Source organism: Pelodiscus sinensis, chromosome 3 (genome assembly GCF_049634645.1).
Source record: "Pelodiscus sinensis isolate JC-2024 chromosome 3, ASM4963464v1, whole genome shotgun sequence".
NCBI lineage: Eukaryota > Metazoa > Chordata > Testudines > Trionychidae > Pelodiscus > Pelodiscus sinensis.
In genome coordinates this window covers 175760489-175781017 of record NC_134713.1, presented here as the reverse complement: position 1 = coordinate 175781017, position 20529 = coordinate 175760489, and the positions used below count along the sequence as shown (strand labels likewise).

Genomic DNA, 20529 nt, shown 5'->3' with positions numbered 1-20529 from the left:
GGAAGAGAAGAGGAGGATTTTGATAGCAGCCTTCAACTACATGAAGAGGGTGTATGTCCAAAAAGGATGGAGGTTGTTCTCAGTGGTCACAGATGACAGAATGAGGCGCAAAGGTCTCAAGTTGCAGTACGGGAGATCAAGGTTGGACATTAGGAAAAACTATTTCACTAGGAGGGTGGTGAAGCACTGGAATAGGTTATTTAGGGAGGTGGTAGAATCTCCATCCCTAGAGGTGTTTAAGTCCCAGCTGGACAAAGCCCTGGCAGGGATGATTTAGGTGGGATTGGTCCTGCTTTTAGCAGGGGGTTGGACTTGATGACCTCCCAAGGTCTCTTCCAACCCTATGATTCTATGATTGTTATGATTCTATTATTCTAGATATTATTCACAGAACAATTTTCACCATAAAAAGGGAAGCACAAGAAAAGCAATGATTGATTCTTTGGTGTTTGTGAATGAACTTTCAGAAACCAGAAAATCTGGACCTAACATAGTACAGATTATTTAAAAAACCTATTTGATATTGAAGATCAGATAATTGCTACAAATTGCATCTATAGATGACTACAGTATTTGGCTTACTCCGTGGATATAGTGAGCATATATTTTTTTAAAAAGGGATTACATTTTCAGGAAAAAAATGTGCTCTCCAAAATACACAAAACATCTGTATAATATGGAGCACCCATTTGATTTTGTATGCAATCATGATACATGCATGTGCAAATGCTCAATGTGTAACTAGTTATTTACATGTTTACTATAGCAAATGTCTGTGTAAAATAGGGGTGTACAGAAGGCCACAATCAGGCCTGTACATGACTTCAGTCTGCATCTGACGTATGGATGAAATTCACCCATTAAGCATTAATTCTTTAAAAAAAAAAAAAAAAGTACTAATGCTTACCTCAACCAGTTTCTTTTTTTTGTTATCATTTTTTTGCAGTTTCTCAGGCTGAGGAGCAGCTCTGCTAACTGGTGGCCTGAAACAAGAACAAAGGAAACAAAAGAAGAAGATAATATACTGTATCCAAAGGCAAAAGAAAACTTTCAGAACTACTGTATATTTTATGTATGAACAAGGAATGGCAAACTGCTAATGAGCTCAGTGCTTTCTATTTTTAGAGTTTTATAAGAAGCATTTTGAACTTTGGTCCATTCTGAAGACTGAAGTAACATTGGTGGAAGTTGTTTATATCAATGGCAAAACAAACAATTCTGGGCCATGAATCAGGTATTTATTATGGTTAAAACATGCACTACATTTTAAATTGAGACTTATTATTCCCTGGTTTGAATGTAAGTTATTTAACTGAGATTAATGCCTACAGAGCACACTGCTATAATTACAGTCACCAAAGACAACTAAAAAGACAAATTTAGGCTATAAAATGAAAAAAAATCCAATTCACTAACATACTCTTTAAATACAAATAGCCCCAAAAGACCAAAATGGAAGGAAAGAAGCTGTAATTAGATTAGAAAAAAAGTCTCCTTGATTATATATAAAGCAGTGACTAAAGAGCCTGATTCTGAAAATTGTCAGAGGAGCTGAACCCCATGAGGATGCTCAGCTCCTTTGCAAATTTCTTATCGCCTTAAAGATCAAGAATGCTGCAGAGTCTCATTTTATTTTGTTAATCTCATTTTAATAATTTCTCCCCCATGTTAATCAATAAAAAGACAGAGGGAGACAAATTTTACTTCTAGTCATATAGGGATACAATTTAGGAGTAATTCCCCTGAAATTAGATTTATACCAGAAAAATTTGGCTCCGAGTCTTAACTACATTTACTTATCTTTTACTTGAAAGGTGAGTTTCTCCCTGCTATAAATAGTGATAGTGGTATTCAAATGCAGGGGTGGGGACAAGAACATAGATTATGGGAAAATGCAAGGCCCCAAATACCACTTTCGGGAAACTCTGGCTGGTGTAAATAGTATTACAATTTATATGTCATGCCATTATTCCAAGCATGAATTCTGGAAATAGAAAATTAGACAAAAGCAAGACTAAGGATTTGTGATGAAAGTAAGAGGACACTATCACTATGACACAATCAATAAGTAATTCAGTAGCCAACACATGATTTATTTTAGAGAACAGTGGGATCTGCAAGTAAGAAGAGCAGACACCTGGGCCCCATTTACTTAATTAGCACATGAATGTGGCAAACTGCCAACAGTTTGAGATAAAAATGTATATGCATATTTTCTGCTCATGTCTTACTGAATATGAACTAGAAGATAGCCAGAATACACTGAATGCTGTTAAAGTTAGATTGCAAAGGCAAGAAGTTGCAGTATTTACATTCCTGTTCATGCCTGCTGTATTTGCATTGTAATCTTTGTATTCTTAAATATAATTAATTCTTACTTGGCAAAAAAATCACTTCAGATACAAACAGCAAATAACAACTTTATTTAATCTGAACTACTTTTTCTGCAGTGATATAATCTTTGTAATATTTTAAGGGCAACATTTCACAAAGCATATTGTATTTATCATAGCATTATATAGCACAGAATGTTGGGCTCTGAAATAGCAAAACAAAACAAAAAACAAAACTCCCACAACTAAAACAGGTAAATACAAACTTACTAAGTATTAACAGAACAGATCAGCAGTGAACTTGTGACAATAAAAGAGGAAAGGGTTACCTTGATCCCCTTGTAAGCCGCAAATAAAACCAATTAAGAAACTTAGTATAGTTCAGACAAATATTTTTGGCATTTTAATCATGCACAGGCATTTTCAGAGTTAATCAATCATTCCTGTGTGGCACAAACCATGCTATTCAAGCATGCCAGCAAGAACTAAAACAGAAATTAAAGAGTGCACCAGTCTACAAATTCAGAAAGGTCATATTCTGGCATCATCAGGTAAACTTTGCACTAAAGCTCCTACAGCACAGGTTGAAAAAAGGAAGCTTATCAAAGCTTCCCATAACCTATATACTGAATTGAGAGTATACTTTTGTGTATTGTAGTTATTTCGGAGTGCCTTCTGGAAACTGTAGATGTTGGAAACATAACAAAATCTCATGAGTGCTGCTGTCAGTTTCATGTTGGATGTTTGTTTCCATTTGAGTTCAGCTCATAAGTTAGCCTAATTCCTGCTGTTTCTTCATAGGTCAACCTGTGTACCGAGACAGTTTCTATTTTTTTGTTCTCAGGGAAACAAGACACATTTATTTTCTCTGAAATTGTTACATCAGAACACATCATGTTATCTGGACCAAACTGTGGTAGAATCACCACCAGAGACTAAATGGGAAGTAAATGATCAGAAAATGTCATTCCATCTAAAATATTAAGCTAAGCTAGAACATTTTGCAAAGAGCAATTTGAACCCAGAACTAGGATGAGGTCTTCAAATCAGTAATTCAGAAAAGTATCAATTGGTTTTTTTTGCACATTTCCTGCTCTTTTTTCTGTTTTAGTATAATTTTAAAATGAATTGATTTTATGTTTCTTCACCTAAGAATGTTTGTTAAAGTTTATGACAAAAGCAAGCCAGGATTTGTGATGAAAGTAAGAGGACACTATCACTATGACACAATCAATAAGTAATTCAGTAGCCAACACATGATTTATTTTGAAAGCACACACACAGAGACATATATTATATATATATCTACACACAGTACATACACACAAATATTGTGTGTATTTATATATACATATACATGTATATATATACACATATGCATTCAATGCTTTATTTTCACATTGTGAATCATAAAAGAAATGTAAAAGAAAAGCAGCATCAAGTTTATTTTCTCTTTTAAAAAGTCTATAATCATTGCTAATTTGTTTGAAACTTAAGATGACAGTGTTGAGGGTGAGAAATTTGCATTGCAATAAATTAAATATATTTACCCTTTGTGATCTATGCATTTTGTACTGTACATTCATAGAAACCTGTGATTTTCCTGTGTGTTAATACTTACTTGACAATTCCCTGCCTCCAAAGGAAAGCAAGTTAAAACATAATACAAGTATTAACGGTTTCTTTCCAAGAATTTTAAAAAATGTGTGCATGTTAAGAGATAGGAGGAATGAATTCTAGAAAAATTTAGACATACTCAAATATTATGGGCTTTAATTTTTGCAGGCACTCTTAATCACTACAGATTTTGTTTCTGTTAGTAATAATGGGCCTGATTCTGTTCTCACACCAGTTTTACAAAAATGTAACTCATCAGCTGATGTCTATGGACTTAATCCAGATTTATATCTGTGTGAATAAGAACAGAATTAGCCCTGCTGTTTCTACAGGGTTGCGTCTAGACTGGCAAGATTTTGCGCAAAAGCAGCTACTTTTGCACAATATCTTGCCGCCTGTCTACACTGGCTGTGAGTATTTGCGCAAGAATACTGACCTTGTACTGTACAAAATCAGTGCTTCTTGCGCAAATACTCTGATGCTCCCGCTCAGGGATAAGCCTTCTTGCGCAAGTATTCTTGTGCAAGAGGACCAGTGTAGACAGCCAAGTTAATTTCTTGCGCAAGAAAGCCTGATGGCTAAAATGGCCATAGGAGCTTTCTTGCACAAGAGAGTGTCTACACTAGCACAGATGTTTTTGCACAAAAGATGTCTTTTGCGCAAAAGCATCCATGCCAGTATAGACGCTCTCTTGCGCAAATACTTTTAATGGAAAAACTTTTCCATTAAAAGTATTTGTGCAAAATCTTGCCAGTCTACACACAGCCCAGATGTTTAGGTGGGAGAGGAAAAAGATGTGAGTGACAGTTCTCTTCTTCTTTTCAGCTAGCCAATAAGTCTGTAACAAAGTATTTAGATGTAGCACCAGAAAGGGGAAAATAGAACATGGATGATCAGAGATGGCAGCATTGGGAAGATAATACAAATTAAATGGCTAGGTGAAAAGTTGGGAGAGGAAGATTTGGAAGAGAGAGTAAGAAAAGGGGAGACGTCTTAGAGGAAATAGAATAAGGGTTGAGAGGAACTGAGAACATGTTACTGAAGACGGAGAAAAAGAGGCTTGACACCGCAGAGAAAAAAGTAGAGCTATTTAAGAAGGAGAATAAAGGAGTAGAAAGAACAAATTAGAAAGAATTGGGATACATTTTCTGGGACAGGGATTGTCTTTTTATCTGTGTGTCCAGAGCACACAGTGCAATCTTACTCTGATTAGTGCAAATTTAATAAAAAAGATAACAATAATAAGAATCCTGTTCCCAGTGAAGTCATTGGAACAGGATTGGGCTGTCAGAGAGGAAGTTACAAACAAAGCCACTGTCACCTGAGAGGCTAAGGAAAAAATTCTGGCAACTGACGGGGAGATTGAGGATGAGCCCAAAAGGAAAGAGATTGGCAGAGAAGAGGATATGGGTGCCAAATGGAACACAAAGGTGGGCAGAGTGACTTGTTGGCTAGCTGGAGAGTGCATGCTCTGATAACACAGAAAAAGGAAGTAAGCAAGCCTGAAAGAGAGAGCATACTCCCAAGAAGAGAAAGGCATGGCCAGAGAGAAAATAAGGCAGTCAGAACCTGGGAAATCTGTTTGGGCAGCAAAGTTATAATCTGAGATTTAATAAAAAGTTGTTCATATCATAAAAGACGCAAGCAAGAAATTAAAAAGTAATTTCCATTGGGTGCTGGGAAGGAACACACATATTTGTAACTCAGTTTAGAATGATCTGAAAAACATCAAGATCTTTTCAAAAAAGTTCTGAACTTCAAGTTCTGCCATCCTCATGTATATAGGGGAGTAGCATCATATTATTTAAGTGACAGTTAGGCTATGCAATCTTTTTTGCCATTATTTTTACTTAAAATTTCATAGATATTGGACAAGGGAGTAAAAAGAATGCTATTTGACACTGGGAATAGCCTGCTTTGGAATATAATTAATCAAAGCAAAATTTAAACAGGAGTAGAAGAAAACATTATTGAAAAATCATAATATCAGCACAGCAAAGTCACTAACATTTTTACAGTACTCTGCATTATTTTACATATAAGCTGATGCACTCTTTAAAATAAAAATTAGTTATCGCAGAATGCACGGTGTCTATAGCTATTTTCATATATTTTAAGAAAGGAAGGTATTCATTGAATTCACTTGTCATTCTAATTCAGTCTTCAATCATAAACAAGCAAAAAAGATCAATAGGAACAATAATCAGTTCTAAATGGGAACTGGAGACCTTTATTTTTATATTTATTGTTGTAAATATCCTGTGAAGCTGTTTAGCTGTTTGGTTGTCGTGAGATTTCAGTATAGGCCTCCTACACGAGTCTATGGTTCCTTCCTATATAATGGTATTCACAAGTAGGGCAACTTGAAAGTGCTTGCTTTGTGATGCTAGTTGCAGACAGAAATTTACATCAGTTCCTTGCTTCACTGGCTTCCAAGAAAAAAATTAAGAGTTTAACTCTGAGCTAAAAAGCTTTGTATTACGTATTTACTGGCTACTGTCTGACAGATCACTTTCTTCACACATATTACCAGACTAATTATGGTTAGTGAGGCACCGAAGCCTACAGATCCTAGATTTAAATGGCTTGCTGATCTTACTGGAAATACCTTTACTTTGGTATTCATTTTCCTTAGAAGTCTGACAGAATCCCAGTTTGCTGACATTTAGCATATCCTGCAAAATATGTCTCCTTTCTCAGGCTTCTCTCAGGTGCTTGGGCTCTGCTTATATTCAGTGTGTTAGGGGAGAAAATATCTTTCATTTATGTATTAATCTAATACATCCATGATAAAACTCTTGGTAGCTAGGCACATTTGATAAATAAAAATATTTACTGAAAAATATATTAAGAACTTTTGGAATGAAGTGGTACAACGGGCAATTAGCCTTCCAAATGACAATTAGCCTTACTTCTGAATAACTGGATTCAAGCCAGGTAATAAATAACATGGCTTTTAAGGTTCCCCTATGGTCCCTAGTGGACTCCAGTCCACATGATAAAAACAAAACAAAAACAACAACAACTCCTCAAAGCAGTTGACAGGTCCTTAGGAATGCTGGCGCTGAAAGCAATTTTCAAGTTAGAATTGAGAAATGTGGATGGCACTTTGTGTGGACAGGTGTACTGTACTGGTATAACTTTACTTCCAAGCACACAAAGCTTCACACAAACTAAAAAACAGTCTGGGACCAGCCCTCTGATTTGGCAATAGCACAATGACTGTCTTGCAGAAAATTGATTCTGAATTCATTAGGTGGCCAGTGACTGTGATTACACTAGTCACAATATGTTCAAGTTCCAAGGGAGAACCATTGTGGAAGCAATGTCCTACAGCTGGAATAGGTCAACTTGACATTGAGCTGTAGAGAAAGTATAAAAAGAGGATACCAGAAGACTTCACTCCACTAACAGAAAAATAAAGACTTTTTCTGTTATTTCCTACAACCCAAGAATATTTTTTTCTGTATAAATTCTGGGTAGTCTCTACAAATGCATTTATACAAATAAAGATTCATTTCTAAGCTGGCTTCTGAAATTGCACTTAACAAATTATACATTTAAAATCCATATTTGCATGAGAAAATTATGTAACAGTTTGTCTAGGTATTCAATTTATGGTGCAAAAATGTGTGCACAGTTTTCGATGCTTTTTTGAAAGCTGAACCCATATTTTATAAGAAATAAATCATTAACAAAAGAATAACCAGTGTCCTGACAGAAAAATCCTCTTTTTCCTACTACAGTGTATAATTACAAATGATACACAGCAAATAATTTGAAAAACAGCCTATGACAGATAACTTACAGTAAGCAGGACAGTCTAATTTGATGCATAACAGAGGACTAGACATGCTAACTCAGTTTTTGGTTTTCCATATATTCAACAGCATTGAAGGATTTTCCTTCACCATAGTTATTATTAAAGTTGTTAGTTCACATAGACATGCAAGTCAACCAATTGAATGCAGCAGACTCAGGATATGAATTAGTGTTAGCTGAATACAAAATGCAAACATTATCGTGCCTCCCTTATTAGTGGCATGAAACATAATGTTAGAAAACAGACTGATTGTACTTCTTGTCATTTAAATTCTAGTTTTGGTCAGTAAAAATGGTCCCAGTTCAACCATTAAACTAACCGTTAAACTGTTTCTCATATAAGACATAATTTGTTGGTATTTTCCTAAGTAATAAATAACATGTCTTACAATTGTCCTGGATTGTCCGGGACAGTCCTGTCACTGCCACTGACCAAGGTGTCCCGTGGTGTGGGAGCTCTGCTCTTTGGGCTCCCACACCGCGAGACTGTTCCTGCAGCACCTCTGATTGGCACCTCACTCCTAAATGACATAGGCAGAGCAGAGAGCAGAATGCCAATCAGAGGTGCAAGAAAAGAAAAGAGAAATAAGGGGAGAGAGGAAGACAAATATGGAGGGAGAAGGGAGAAGAAAAACAAGGTGGGGGAGAGGAGAGAGAAACGATTAATGAATTATCTTAACTGAATTCACAAACTATTACATTTGAGAGGACATTTTAAAAGTTCACCCCAGATCCTACTTCCCCTGAGCTCCACCTCTTCTGGGGGAGGGTTTCAGAGCCCACAGCAACCTGAGCACAAACATCTACACCACAATTTTACAGCCCTTCAGCCTAAGCCCAGTGAGCCAAGTCAACTGACCAGTCATAGGTGTTTAATTGCAATGTAGATGTACCCACTATTATATGGTAAAAGTGCAAATGCTGAAGAACCTTCATCTGGACTCCCTGACCATAACATTAGATTCTGCTAGGCCTCAGGGGCTCCCTCATCCTGGGCCATGACTAATCTCACTCCTTGTAAGGTCAGATACACGATTTGATTTCTATAATCCTCACAGCTCCTCATGCAATCCTTATTTTTCTTAAGCAATTAAAGCAGTAAAGGAAAAAGCTTATGCTGCCTTTCTGATGACATTTGACTTAGGTTAAGGTAGACTTATCCAGATGGTCTTACAATGTAGTTGTCTTCCCCTGCTGAAGGATGAAAATCCTGCTGCTACAGACCCCATTATGCTTAAAGGCTCAGCACTTTGGAGTGTCCTGTCAGTCTCCTCCAGAGTTGGAAGTCCTGTGCAGCACAGGATTTTGATCTGTGCACTCCATTGGCTCTGTCTCTCCAAAGAGCTTGGATGGTGGTGAAAACAGGGCACACTGCAACAGTTCAAAGCCCTTGCTCACTCTGCTAGTGGCAAATCAGGTATTGTAATCAACCCTCTCTTTATAGCCTCGTTCCCATGGAGGAGTGAGAACTGTTGCCCCCTTCTAAACAGAGTAGTATAATTCTGCTTCCCTATAACTCTGCCCAAAGAGAGAGGTGTTTTCTGATGGCACCCTTCAGAAACAGAAACATCCCCTTGGCTTCTTTCCTATTGTCTCTCGGGAAGGAGAGGGAGGAATTTTTCTGTCTCTGGGGTGTGGGGCTAAGGAGAGGCATTGGAAGAGTGGAACCCTCCCATTCCTTTGATGGCCATGGAATGAGTCTTGCCTGTCTGGTGCTAGTTTAGTGCATGTCCTGGTATGTGACTAGTGTGTGTGGGTGCTGCCAAATATCTGGTATGTATGGGTGGGAGTGAAGACTATTAATGCTTGGGTTATGACAAGCATGTTGGTGCACAGCTTAAGACAGTGGTCTCCCACCTTTTTAACAACAAGATCATTTTTTCAATTTAAGTGCAATGTAAGATCTACCTCAAACCCAATACCCTTGCCCCACTTCCTTCCACCCCTTCTTTGAGGCCCTGCCCCTGCTCCACCCTTTGTCTGAGGCCTCATCCTGCTCACTCCATCCCCCCTTCCTCTCCCATCCTCACTCACTTTCACCAGGCTGGGATAGGGAGTTGGGGTGCAGGCTCTGGTCTTGTGCCAAAGGTTTTGGCATGTGGGAGGGGCTCTGGACTTAGCCCTGGATGGGGTATTGGGGTTCAGGAGGGGGTTCAGGCTGCAAGCTCTGGGAAGGAGTTTAGGTGCAGAGGGACTCACGTCTGGGGCAGGAGGTTGGTGTAGGAGGGCTGGGACAGGGGTTCAGGAAGCAGGCTCTGGCTGAGCACCATTTAACTGAGATGGCTTCTGGGAGGTGGAGCAGTAGGGTTAAGGCAGGCTTACTCCTGCCCTGGTCCTGCACCAGAGATGCACAGAGCAGTCAAAATCCCCAAATACCACACTTTTCAAGCTATAAAAGTAGTAACAACAACCTCCCACGCATGTGTTGGGTCAGGAGATGAAAGTGAAGACAGTGTGTGTTTGTGAGAATGACAGAGAGACACAGCATGTGAGAGTGTCAGAGATTTGCATTGCCAAACTCCCTCCATCCCCTTTTCTGTGTGGAGATAGGGTACAGAAGTGGGAGGAAGAGGAACATCCTGACATCAGCACCCCCCCCCACTCCCTCCCACCCTCTGCACAGCAAGCAGGAAGCTCCCACGGGGGCAGCTCCATGGCAAAGGGCAGGAGCAGCATGGCAGTAGGTGGAGGGGCAACTGAAGTGCCAGCGTTTCATAGCTTCCTGGCCAAACCAGTCAGGATCACCTGTCAGAGGCTCCAAGAACTACCGGTAGATCCTGATCTACTGGTTGGTGACCACTGGCTTAAGAAGTAGAATGGAAACTGATTCAGGAGTTCATGGAGAGACTATATGAGGAAAGGAAGAAAAATTGTGTGATAGAGGATGGGGAGGTGGTTATATAGCATTTTATTTGAGAACCTACAGGTTGAACCTTTTTACTCTGACACCCTTGGAACCTGACTGGTGCTGAACAAGAAAATTTGCTGAACCATGGGAGGTCAATATTGTCTACAAGTATTATCAACACTTGTACTGCTTTCTGGGCTCTTAGAAGACAGTTAGGGGTAAATTAGAGCTAACTAACAGTTCAGAACACTGCGAGTCAGGACTGGTGGCTGTAAACAAACTTTATGGGACCATAAGAAACATCATCATCATATGGACCAACAGGAAGGAAACCCTTAAAGAATTCCACAGGGATTTCAACAATTTGGACCATCAGTCTTAGCCTAGACCTGTCCACACAAGAGATCCACTTCCTTGACACTACAGTACAATCACATGATGGCCACATTAACATCATCCTACACTGGAAACCAACTGACTGCCATTCTTACCTACATGCCTCTAACTTCCATCCAGGACACACCATATGATCGATTGTTTACAGCAAGGCCCTAAGATACAACTGGATTCACTCCAGTCCCACGGACAGAGACAAACACCCAAAAGATCTTTATCAAGCATTCTTAAAACTTAATTAAATAGCCACTAGGGGAGGTGAACAGATTGACAGAGCCAGAGCCAGAGCTAGATGAGAATCCATGAATCTGCTTCTTTAAGACAGGCGCAACAAGGAAAATAACAAACACCACTAGTCATCACCTACAGCCACCAGCTTAAACGCCTCCAGTGTATCATTGACAATCTACAACCTATTCTGGAAAATCATCAATCATGCTCACAGGCCTTCAGACATAGGCCAATCCTCGCCTACAGACAGCCCCCTAACCTGAAGCAAATCTTTCTAACAACCACACATCACACTTGAGACACATACACCCAGGAACCCTACTCCTTTAATAAACCCCATTCCCAACTCTATCCACATATCTATACAAGTGATACCATCACAGGATCTAACCAGATAAGCCACAACATCAGGGGCTCATACAAACTGCACATCCTCATACAAGTGCCAACACTGAAACCAGACAGTTTCTATGTCAAAGGATAAATGGACACAAGTCAGACATGAGAAATGGTAACACACACATAAACCTATAGGGCGGGGTGGGGAAACTCAGGCCTGGTGGCTGGATGCATCCTCCAGCTTGCCTGGATCTGGCCCTCGAGGCTCAGAGTCCCCGCCCCCTGCATTGGGGAGCCCACACTGGTGCTCCAGCCTTCCTCCTCCTGCCACCCTTCCATGGGGCTGGTGCACACAAAATCTACTAGCCTGGGGCCCCCTAGGCTCTGGAGGGGAATGTGAGGAGTGTCTTTCTCCTTCTTAATCAGGGGCCACACAGTGAGGGTTTGTTTTGGTTTGGTTTTTTTGGTTTCTCACTTGTGTGCGGCTCCCAACTGATTTTTCTGTGGGTCGGTGGCAGGGGAGGCCCGTACCTATAGGCAAACTAGGCAGCTGCCTAAGGCCTAGGAGAGGCAGCACGTGAGGGGGTTTCCCCTGTGCTGCAGAGGGGGGGGGGGTCAGCCCTGGGGGAGGAGGAATGCGGGGGTTTCCTCTGCCCCGTGGGAGGGGGAGAGTCGGCCCCGGGGGAGAAGGAATGGGGGGGGGTTCCCCTGCCCCGTGGGAGAGGGAGGGTTGGCCCCGGGGGAGAAGAAATGGGGGGGGGTTTCCCCTGCCCCGTGGGAGGGGCGGGTCGCCCCAGGAGAGGCGCATACTGGCTTCTCTCCGGGGGGGTGGGATCTTGGGAGGAGGTGGGTGCAGGAGAATCTCTCCCCCAACTGGCACCCTGTTCCCTCTCTCTGGCCCCCAGCCCCCGAACTCCATCCCCAGCCCCCAGCCCTCTGGCCCCCAGCCCCAGAACTCCAACTCCATCCCCAACCCCCTGGCCCCAAGCCCCAGAACTCCATCCCCAGCTCCTCGCCCCCCAGCCCCTTGGCCACCAGCCACAGAACTCTATCCCCAGCCCCCCTCTCCCCAGCACAGAATCAAAACCCTCAGTCGATATCTGCCCTTGGGGTTGGGGGATGGGGGCACCGACTGCATGGTTCGCCTAGGGCGCCAGTTCCTGGCAGCTAGTCTAGGGCCACCCCTGGTCGTTGGCCCCTGACCCAAAAAAGTTTCCCCACCTCTGCTGCAGGGAAGCATTTTAACCAGCCTGGGCACCCATTAATGGATTTAAAAGTAGCCATTCTTCTACAAAGGAATTTCACAAGCCCATTACAGAGTAAGGAATTGACCTTCATATGCAAATTTGACACTGTTTCCCTGGGCTTGAACAAATACATTAACTGGATGTCACATTATAAAGCCAGCCTTCCCCACATTCAATACCCCATTGACATCAAAAGCAAGTATGGGACACGTCCAACCCACTCAATTAGCCTCACTACCACTGGTACTACAATTAAGAGATACCTTTTTTTTCTTTTCTTTCCCTCCTTTTCTGTTACAAATTCTGAGTTCCTGTTATTTCCACTCCAGCTTTCAACTCATCTGAAGATGTGGGTTTCACCCACAAAAGCTCAAGATACTGTTTATATGTTGTTAGTTTCTAAGGTGCCACAGGATTACTCCATGATAAGTGGACATTTGGCTATCAAAAATCATTCCAGACTATGGATGTTGCTGGACCAGAAAATGCCGGACTAGAGAGGTTCAATCTCTATTAAAAATGGTTAAGCTCCTAGCCCATCAAACTGGATCATCATTTCACCACTGAACTCTCAGACTATGTCTACACTGTAGACTTTTGCCAGCAGAGAGTATGCTAATGATGCACTCATTAGCATTTGTCATGATGTCATTTGCATATTCTCTGCCGATACTTTTTGCACAAGAGGTTTTTATGCAAAAACAAGCAGTGTAGATGGATCCCTTTTGCGCAAAAAACCCCTTTTGCGCAAGATCTGTAGATCTCCTTTTTTGAGGCATAAGAATCTTGCACAAAAGGGTTTTTTTGCACAAAACGAACCCGTTTACACTGCTTGTTTTTGTGCAAAAACCTCTTTAGCAAAAAGCATTGGCAGAGAACATGCAAATGACAGTGCGACAAATGCTAATAAGCGCTTCATTACTATACTCTCTGCTGGCAAAAGGCTGCAGTGTAGATGTAGCCTCAGTCTTTCTTCCCTTTTGCTTTTCCGGCTGAATGCTGAGAAGTACACCAAAACCACAAAGTTTACTTTCCTTCCTCAAACATGGAGAAAATCACTTTGTAACACTTTCAGCTTTCATTGGCAAGTGGTAGGCTAAAATTGCTCAAACCCAAGCTTCCACTGTGATACAACATTTTGTTGCTAGCCCACTAAACTGGTTCAGCTCTATGTCTCATCTGCTTTCTTAAAGAGTAATCTTTCCTAAGTTATGGAGCTTCAACACCTGCAGTTGTAGAAGATGTAAAGAAGTTTTGTGTGTAGCTTCATCAGCAATCAGTGCTAACCTCATTAATCAATGCCTCAGGATGCCAAGCCTGGAAGCTGCTGCTATGTCAAATAATTGAAGCCCTCCAACCCATTCACAAAGTAGGTTTTATATGTTGTGTAGTTTGCCCTATTTCCACTCTTTGTATTCTTGCAGGTATTGAGAGAAGGCAGCCCAGGATCTTTAGGAAGTGTTCAGAGTGTGGCTCGACATGTCTGTCACAAACTGGCATAAATGTTGAATCTTGAGCCTGGGAAAAGAGTATGACTGGCACAGCTACAAAACTTGCTTCCAAATGTCCTTGTAAATTGTTAGCTCCCATCTGGCCCCTCTTGGCCTCCTTTGATGTTTCTTAGATATTTAATATTAATTCGGTGTAGCAGACATGGAAAAATCATTAGTTGAGAATCTGACTGCTTGTCAAGATTCTAAATCAGTATTTCATGTATCAAGCAGATCAGACCCAAAGCCAGACTTCAACAACCTCCTGTCTGCTATCAACAGGCAATTCATCAATTTAATTTTGATGTATCATGGCTCGGGAATGTTGGATGACTTAATCCACTACTCTGGCCATTCCCAATATCAGCTATATGGCAAGTGAAGCTTTGCCTGATCAGCACTGATAGAACTCCACTTTGTACTTGATGGGAAATCATCTGTTTTCTATCCCTGAAATAAAAAAGCCCATGACTCTGACTACTTAATCAGCACTGATAGATCAGATCTTGGACTGAAGAACACAGCAAGAAAATAATAAATTGTCTGATATCTTCACTCAGCTACATCACTTAATTTATTCTAAAGATTTTGCATTGATATACTAAAGTCTAGTCTTGGTGCCTACAATACTGTCAGCCCTCATTAACCTGGGAGCATCAAAGCTAATGGAACAGAGGCTTGCACTCCTATATTTTGAATTCAGCACACTGTGTAAAAGTGAGTTCTGATCCATCAGCAGATCCTGTACCTCTGGCCTCAGAGAAGCAAGCATCTATTCATGCTGCAGAGATCTTGACATACTGGCCACTGATCTTGTAAACTGGGAATTCTGTCCTTGAGTGTGGCTATTACTTGCCAAGGGGTATGTCTACACTACCCCCCTAGTTCGAACTAGGGGGGTAATGTATGCATACCGAACTTGCTAATGAAGCCCGGGATTTGAATTTCCCGGGCTTCATTAGCATAAAGCCGGCGCCGCCATTTTTAAAAGCCGGCTTGTTCGAACCCCGTGCCGCGCGGCTACATGCGGCACGGGCTAGATAGTTCGAACTATGTAGTTATTCCGAACTATCTGTACGCCTCGTGGACCAACCTGGCAGCACCCCAGCTGCTCTGCCCCAGGAGTCCTGATTCAGCCGCTGCTGGTCAGTTTCAGCAGCGGCTGAATCAGGACACCTGAGGCAGAGCAGATGGGGTGCTGCTGTGTTGCTCCAGTAGCGCCGAGGAGCCGTGCTACTGGAGCAACCCAGCAGCACCCCAGCTGCTCTGTCCCAGGCGTCCCCAAGTCAGCCGCTGCTGAAACTGACCAGCGGCTGACTACAGGAAGCCCGAGGCAGAGTTGCTCTGCCCCAGGCTTCCTGGAATCAGCCGCTGATCAGTTTCAGCAGCAGCTGACTTGGGGACGCCTGGGTTTCTTAAGTTGAATCTGTGTGTAAGTCAGAACTGGCGTCCAGATTCAGCCGCGGTTGAAACTGATCAGTTTCAGCAGCGGCTGACGCCACTTCCGACTTACATACAGATTCAACTTAAGAACAAACCTACAATCCCTATCTTGTACGTAACCCAGGGACTGCCTGTATTCTAATTATATTCTTGTTGGGCTCATATAAAAACAAACTACCTAATTCAGACTGAAGAAACTTTTTATCACAACATTTATGTGTCATATATTTCACTTGTAAACATATTTCAGGAGAATAAATAACACATTAAGTAAATGTGTATCTCATATGATTTATATATGTTTAACACATATGTCTGTCCAGTAAGCTACATGCGAAATGTGTGGGATCCTCAATAAGATCATAAAATCTGCAAACTCCATATATATTATATGTGATTAAAGTAACCCAAACTATTAGAATAGAGCCATGGTTGTTAACCTAAGACACAATTTTGGGTTTGACTTTTTGATACTCTTATAGTTTACAAAGGCACTGTGTGTCTTCCTTCTGCCTGGGCAGATGGGTTTGTTAGTATAGTGAGAACAGAGAAGAACAGTTACATGATATGGTGGGGGTGGACTATCTGAGCATATTCTGGCTGGCTGCCTGGTATAGGTGCCAACTCCATGTGCTTTGGGGCTGAAGAATAATTAGTGGGTACGAAGTGCTCCCATGTCCCTATGCTTACCAACTCATTCCCCTCCCTTCCAGCACTTATGGAGCACTGCAAATCAGCTGAACCATTGAGTTCAATGGGGAAAAACAGGGACGGAGTATCCTCAGAGGAGGTGGAGGGGAAGAGGCAGGGAGGAAGTGTGTCAGGGGAGGGAAGAGGCAGGGTAGGGGCAAGGGGTTGGGGGAAAAGGTGGAGTGGCAGTAGTGCCTGGTGTATGTTGGGGGGAGGAGTGCTGAGCACTCCCCAGCAAAATGAGAATTGGCACCTGTGCTGCCTGGGTTCTCTCTCAAGACAAGGTCAAGTAACCAGATGGAAGGGGCAACAGGGAATGGGTCTGGAGGGTAAAATACTAAAAGACCAAAGAAATGCCTGACCCTGATCAAAATATAATCTCATTCCTTACCCCTCCAATGGAGTACTAAAGAAGTGGCATGAAGACTCAAACCCATGATCCCCCTCCCCAGAATGGAACATGACCATAAGTTGTAATGGGTGTGACGAGGGGCATGCACTGTAAGTATATTTTGACATGCTAAGAAGGAGAAGGGGGGTAGTGGGAATAGGGATGAGGGAATGGAGAACAGAGAATGGGGACACGAGCAAGACACTGGGTATGTCTACACTACCCCCCTAGTTCGAACCCACGAGGCATACAGATAGTTCGGAATAACTACATAGTTCGAACTATCTAGCCCGTGCCGCGTGTAGCCGCGCGGCACGGGGTTCGAACAAGCCGGCTTTTAAAAATGGCGGTGCCGGCTTTATGCTAATGAAGCCCGGGAAATTCAAATCCCGGGCTTCATTAGCAAGTTCGGTATGCATACATTACCCCCCTAGTTCGAACTAGGGGGGTAGTGTAGACATACCCTCTGTGCTGTCAAACCTGGGAAGGGGGATGGGAGATAAAGACACTATGGTGTCAGAGGAGGGAACAGAACACTGGGGAACAGATTCTATAGGTGTATAGCAGCTGTGGCCAATCTGCGGCTCGTGAGCCACATGCGGCTCTTGCCTCCCAAAAGTGCGGCTCATGAAGCCACTCCTGTGCCCCCCCAAATGGACCCCGCCCCCCACCAGCTCCTCCCGTCCACCCCCACCAAGGTGGAGCTGCGGGGTATTAAAAATGTTACCTAAGATGGCAGCTATCTTAAAGGGGCAGCCTTCTTTTAAAAAAAAATATTTGTTTTTGTTTGACAATTCTGGTGTGGCTATTCGCATTTTTTCTGCCGCTGTTTTGGCTCTCTTTGTTAAATGGTTTGGCCACCCCTGGTGTATAGAGATGGTGTGAAGGGCTTTGGAATATTTTTGCTTGGAAACTAACCTCAATAAACGTTGAATTGTCTGCACTTTGGACTTCTAGTCTTCTGCTTTCTGCCTGTGTGACAATAACTAAGGAGTGGGAGGGGAGGAGAAGGGAAAGCCCTCTTACACAAACAATATCTTTCATATATAAAAATATGAACATCAGCCTCTGAATCTTTTGTGAAATGTGTGGAAAATGCCTCTCTTGATCTGCATGGTAACAGATTTTTGAAATATTTGAGATACCTTTTAAACTGTAATATGATAATTTTGATTGTTAGACAGAAACAATGGATGAAGAACACACCGAGCTCAACAGATGGGGATATTGTAAACTAAAACTGTGCTCTCTGAATCTCAAAATGACTGTGGGGTGAATTGTCCTCTGTAAGGGTATGTCTACACTACAACGTTAATTCGAACTAACTTAGTTCGAATTAGTTAATTCGAACTAAGCTAATTCGAACTAACAGATCCAGACTAAAAAACTAGTTCGAATTAGCGTTTTGCTAATTCGAACTAGCATGTCCACATTAAGTGGACCCTGAACCAGGATTAAGGATGGCTGGAAGCAGTGCCGGCAGGGCATCAGAGGAGGACTTAGAGCGTGGAGATGCTGTCTCAGGCTAGCCGAGGGCTGTGCTTAAAGGGTCCCGACCCCCACCCCGGACAGACAGTTCTCAGGGGTGCCCCGCTTGCAAAGCAGTCCTGGCTTGGATTGCCCGGAATACCCACACTGGGCACATCACAACACTCGACCATCAGACCGGCTGCACTTGCCGCAGGCTGCCATCTGGGGAGAGGGAGCAATTGGGGGGCTGCAGGAGAGCTTCCACCCCCAGAAGCCCGCAGAGCCAGCCCAGTCCTCCCCATCGGGGGCTCGTGCCCCATTCCTCCCTCACCTCCTTCCACTTACCCTTCCCTAGCCGCTCTTCTTGATGTACAAAATAAAGATAACGTGTCTTCCAAAATGGAATCTGTCTTTATTGAACAAAACTGGGGGAGACTGGGAAAAGGAGGTGGGAGAGGGGAAGAGAGAGGCTGGGAGAGGGGAGGGCAACTAAAATGATCAGGGGTTGGGAACAGGTCCCATATGAAGAGAGGCTAAAGAGACTGGGACTTTTCAGCTTAGAAAAGAGGAGACGGAGTGGGGACAGGATAGAGGTCTCTAAAAGCATGAGTGGGGTGGAGAGCGTGCATACAGAAAAGTTCTTCATTAGTTCCCATAAAGAAGGACTAGAGGACACCAAAGGAAAGGAATGGGTAGCAGGCTTCAAACTAGTAACAGAAAGTTGTTCTTCACAAAGCAAAGAGTCAACCTGTGGAACTCCTTGCTGCAGGAGGCTGTGAAGGCTACAACTAGAACAGAGTTTAAAGGGAAATGAGATCAAGTCATGGAGGCTGGGTCCATAGAGTGGTATTAGCCAGGAGGTAGGATTGGTGTCCCTGCCCAAGGTTTGTGGAAGGCTGGAGAGGGATGGCACAAGACAAATGGCTTGGTCACTGTCTTCGGTCCATCCCCTCCAGGGTCCGTAGGGTTGGCCGCTGTCGGCAGACAGGCTACTGGGCTAGATGGACCTTTGGTCTGACCCAGGACGGCCATTATAAGCTCAGGGCTCAGGATCGGGGGTCTCACTGGACCCCCTTGATTCTCTTGCACACCTGCTCCTGGGTGGCCAGGCTGGCAGCTCTCGTGCCCTAGACGGCCACTTTCCTGTGCGTAGTGCGGAGGTCGTGGACGAGGTCCACGATGTCTGCACTAGCCCAGGCGGGTGCCTGCCTCTTGCGGTCCCGGGCAAGCTCCCGGGAGCCGCCAGCCTGGTCCCGGGAAGTGGGGGAGGGCTGGGGGGCATCAGATGGGTGGCTCGATCCGTGCCAGGTGCAGGGTCTGCTGGCTGGGTGCTGGCAGGCTTGCACCTGGCACGGGCAGCGTAGCCAGCCCGTGCCCCTCTAAGGGGTCCAGAGCCGGGAGGGGGGCAGAAGAGTTTCCCTGGTGTTGGCCAGAGTGGCCACCAGGGAAACCTGGGGAGGGCTAGCCTCCCACTAGTTCTAATTAAGGGGCTACACACCCCTTAATTCGAACTAGCTAGTTCGAACTAGGCTTAATCCTCGTAAAATGAGGTTTTCCTAGTTCGAACTAAGCGCTCCGTTAGTTCAAATTAAATTCGAACTAACGGAGCGATAGTGTAGTGCCTATGAAAGTTAGTTAGAACTAACGTCCATTAGTTCGAACTAACTTTGTAGTGTAGACATACCCTAATAGATTACAGCAGCTTGAGTAGTGTTCTAATTATACTGATTGCCAGAAAGTTACTATAACAGTTGGGGACTACTGGAACAAAGCACCTTCCCTCCCAGGCTGTGTTCCCTATCACAGACACTAGTGGGGGAAGTGGTATACTAGCATTGCTTTCCTAGAGATTCCTTTTATTCTGGATAGATTCTACCATAACTAACTGCAGCAACTATAATGTTGCTTTGTACAGAAGACCAACACAAAGCAATCCAAATGTGGGGAAGAATCAGGGTCAATATATAATATAATGAGGAAACATGTATCTTCTATATTACCAGTCATTAATGTAATGATGAAGATTTAGTAGACTTGGAAACACCATGAGTCAGGGTGGATCCAGACAGCACCCTTCTGTTGGAATAAGATGCTCAAATTCGAAGTCTAAATCAAAAGAGCTTATTTTGAAATTTGGCACTGTGTAGATAGCTCCAAATTTCAAAATAAGGCACTATTCCAACAAATCTCTTAAACCTCGTGGAATGAGGTT

The 20529-nt window shown here is 43.0% G+C and overlaps 1 protein-coding gene across 7 annotated transcripts in view; it reads right to left on the bottom strand.

Annotated features, from left to right (window-relative positions):
* Positions 1-20529, bottom strand: part of EML6 (EMAP like 6) — a 207679-nt gene that overhangs the window by 41316 nt on the left and 145834 nt on the right. For all 7 annotated transcript variants that reach the window (XM_075925487.1, XM_075925491.1, XM_075925488.1 and 4 more), the window contains one exon: positions 908-983. In XM_075925487.1, coding sequence (XP_075781602.1) covers positions 908-983 — 76 coding nt within the window. The remainder of the gene's footprint in view (positions 1-907; positions 984-20529) is intronic.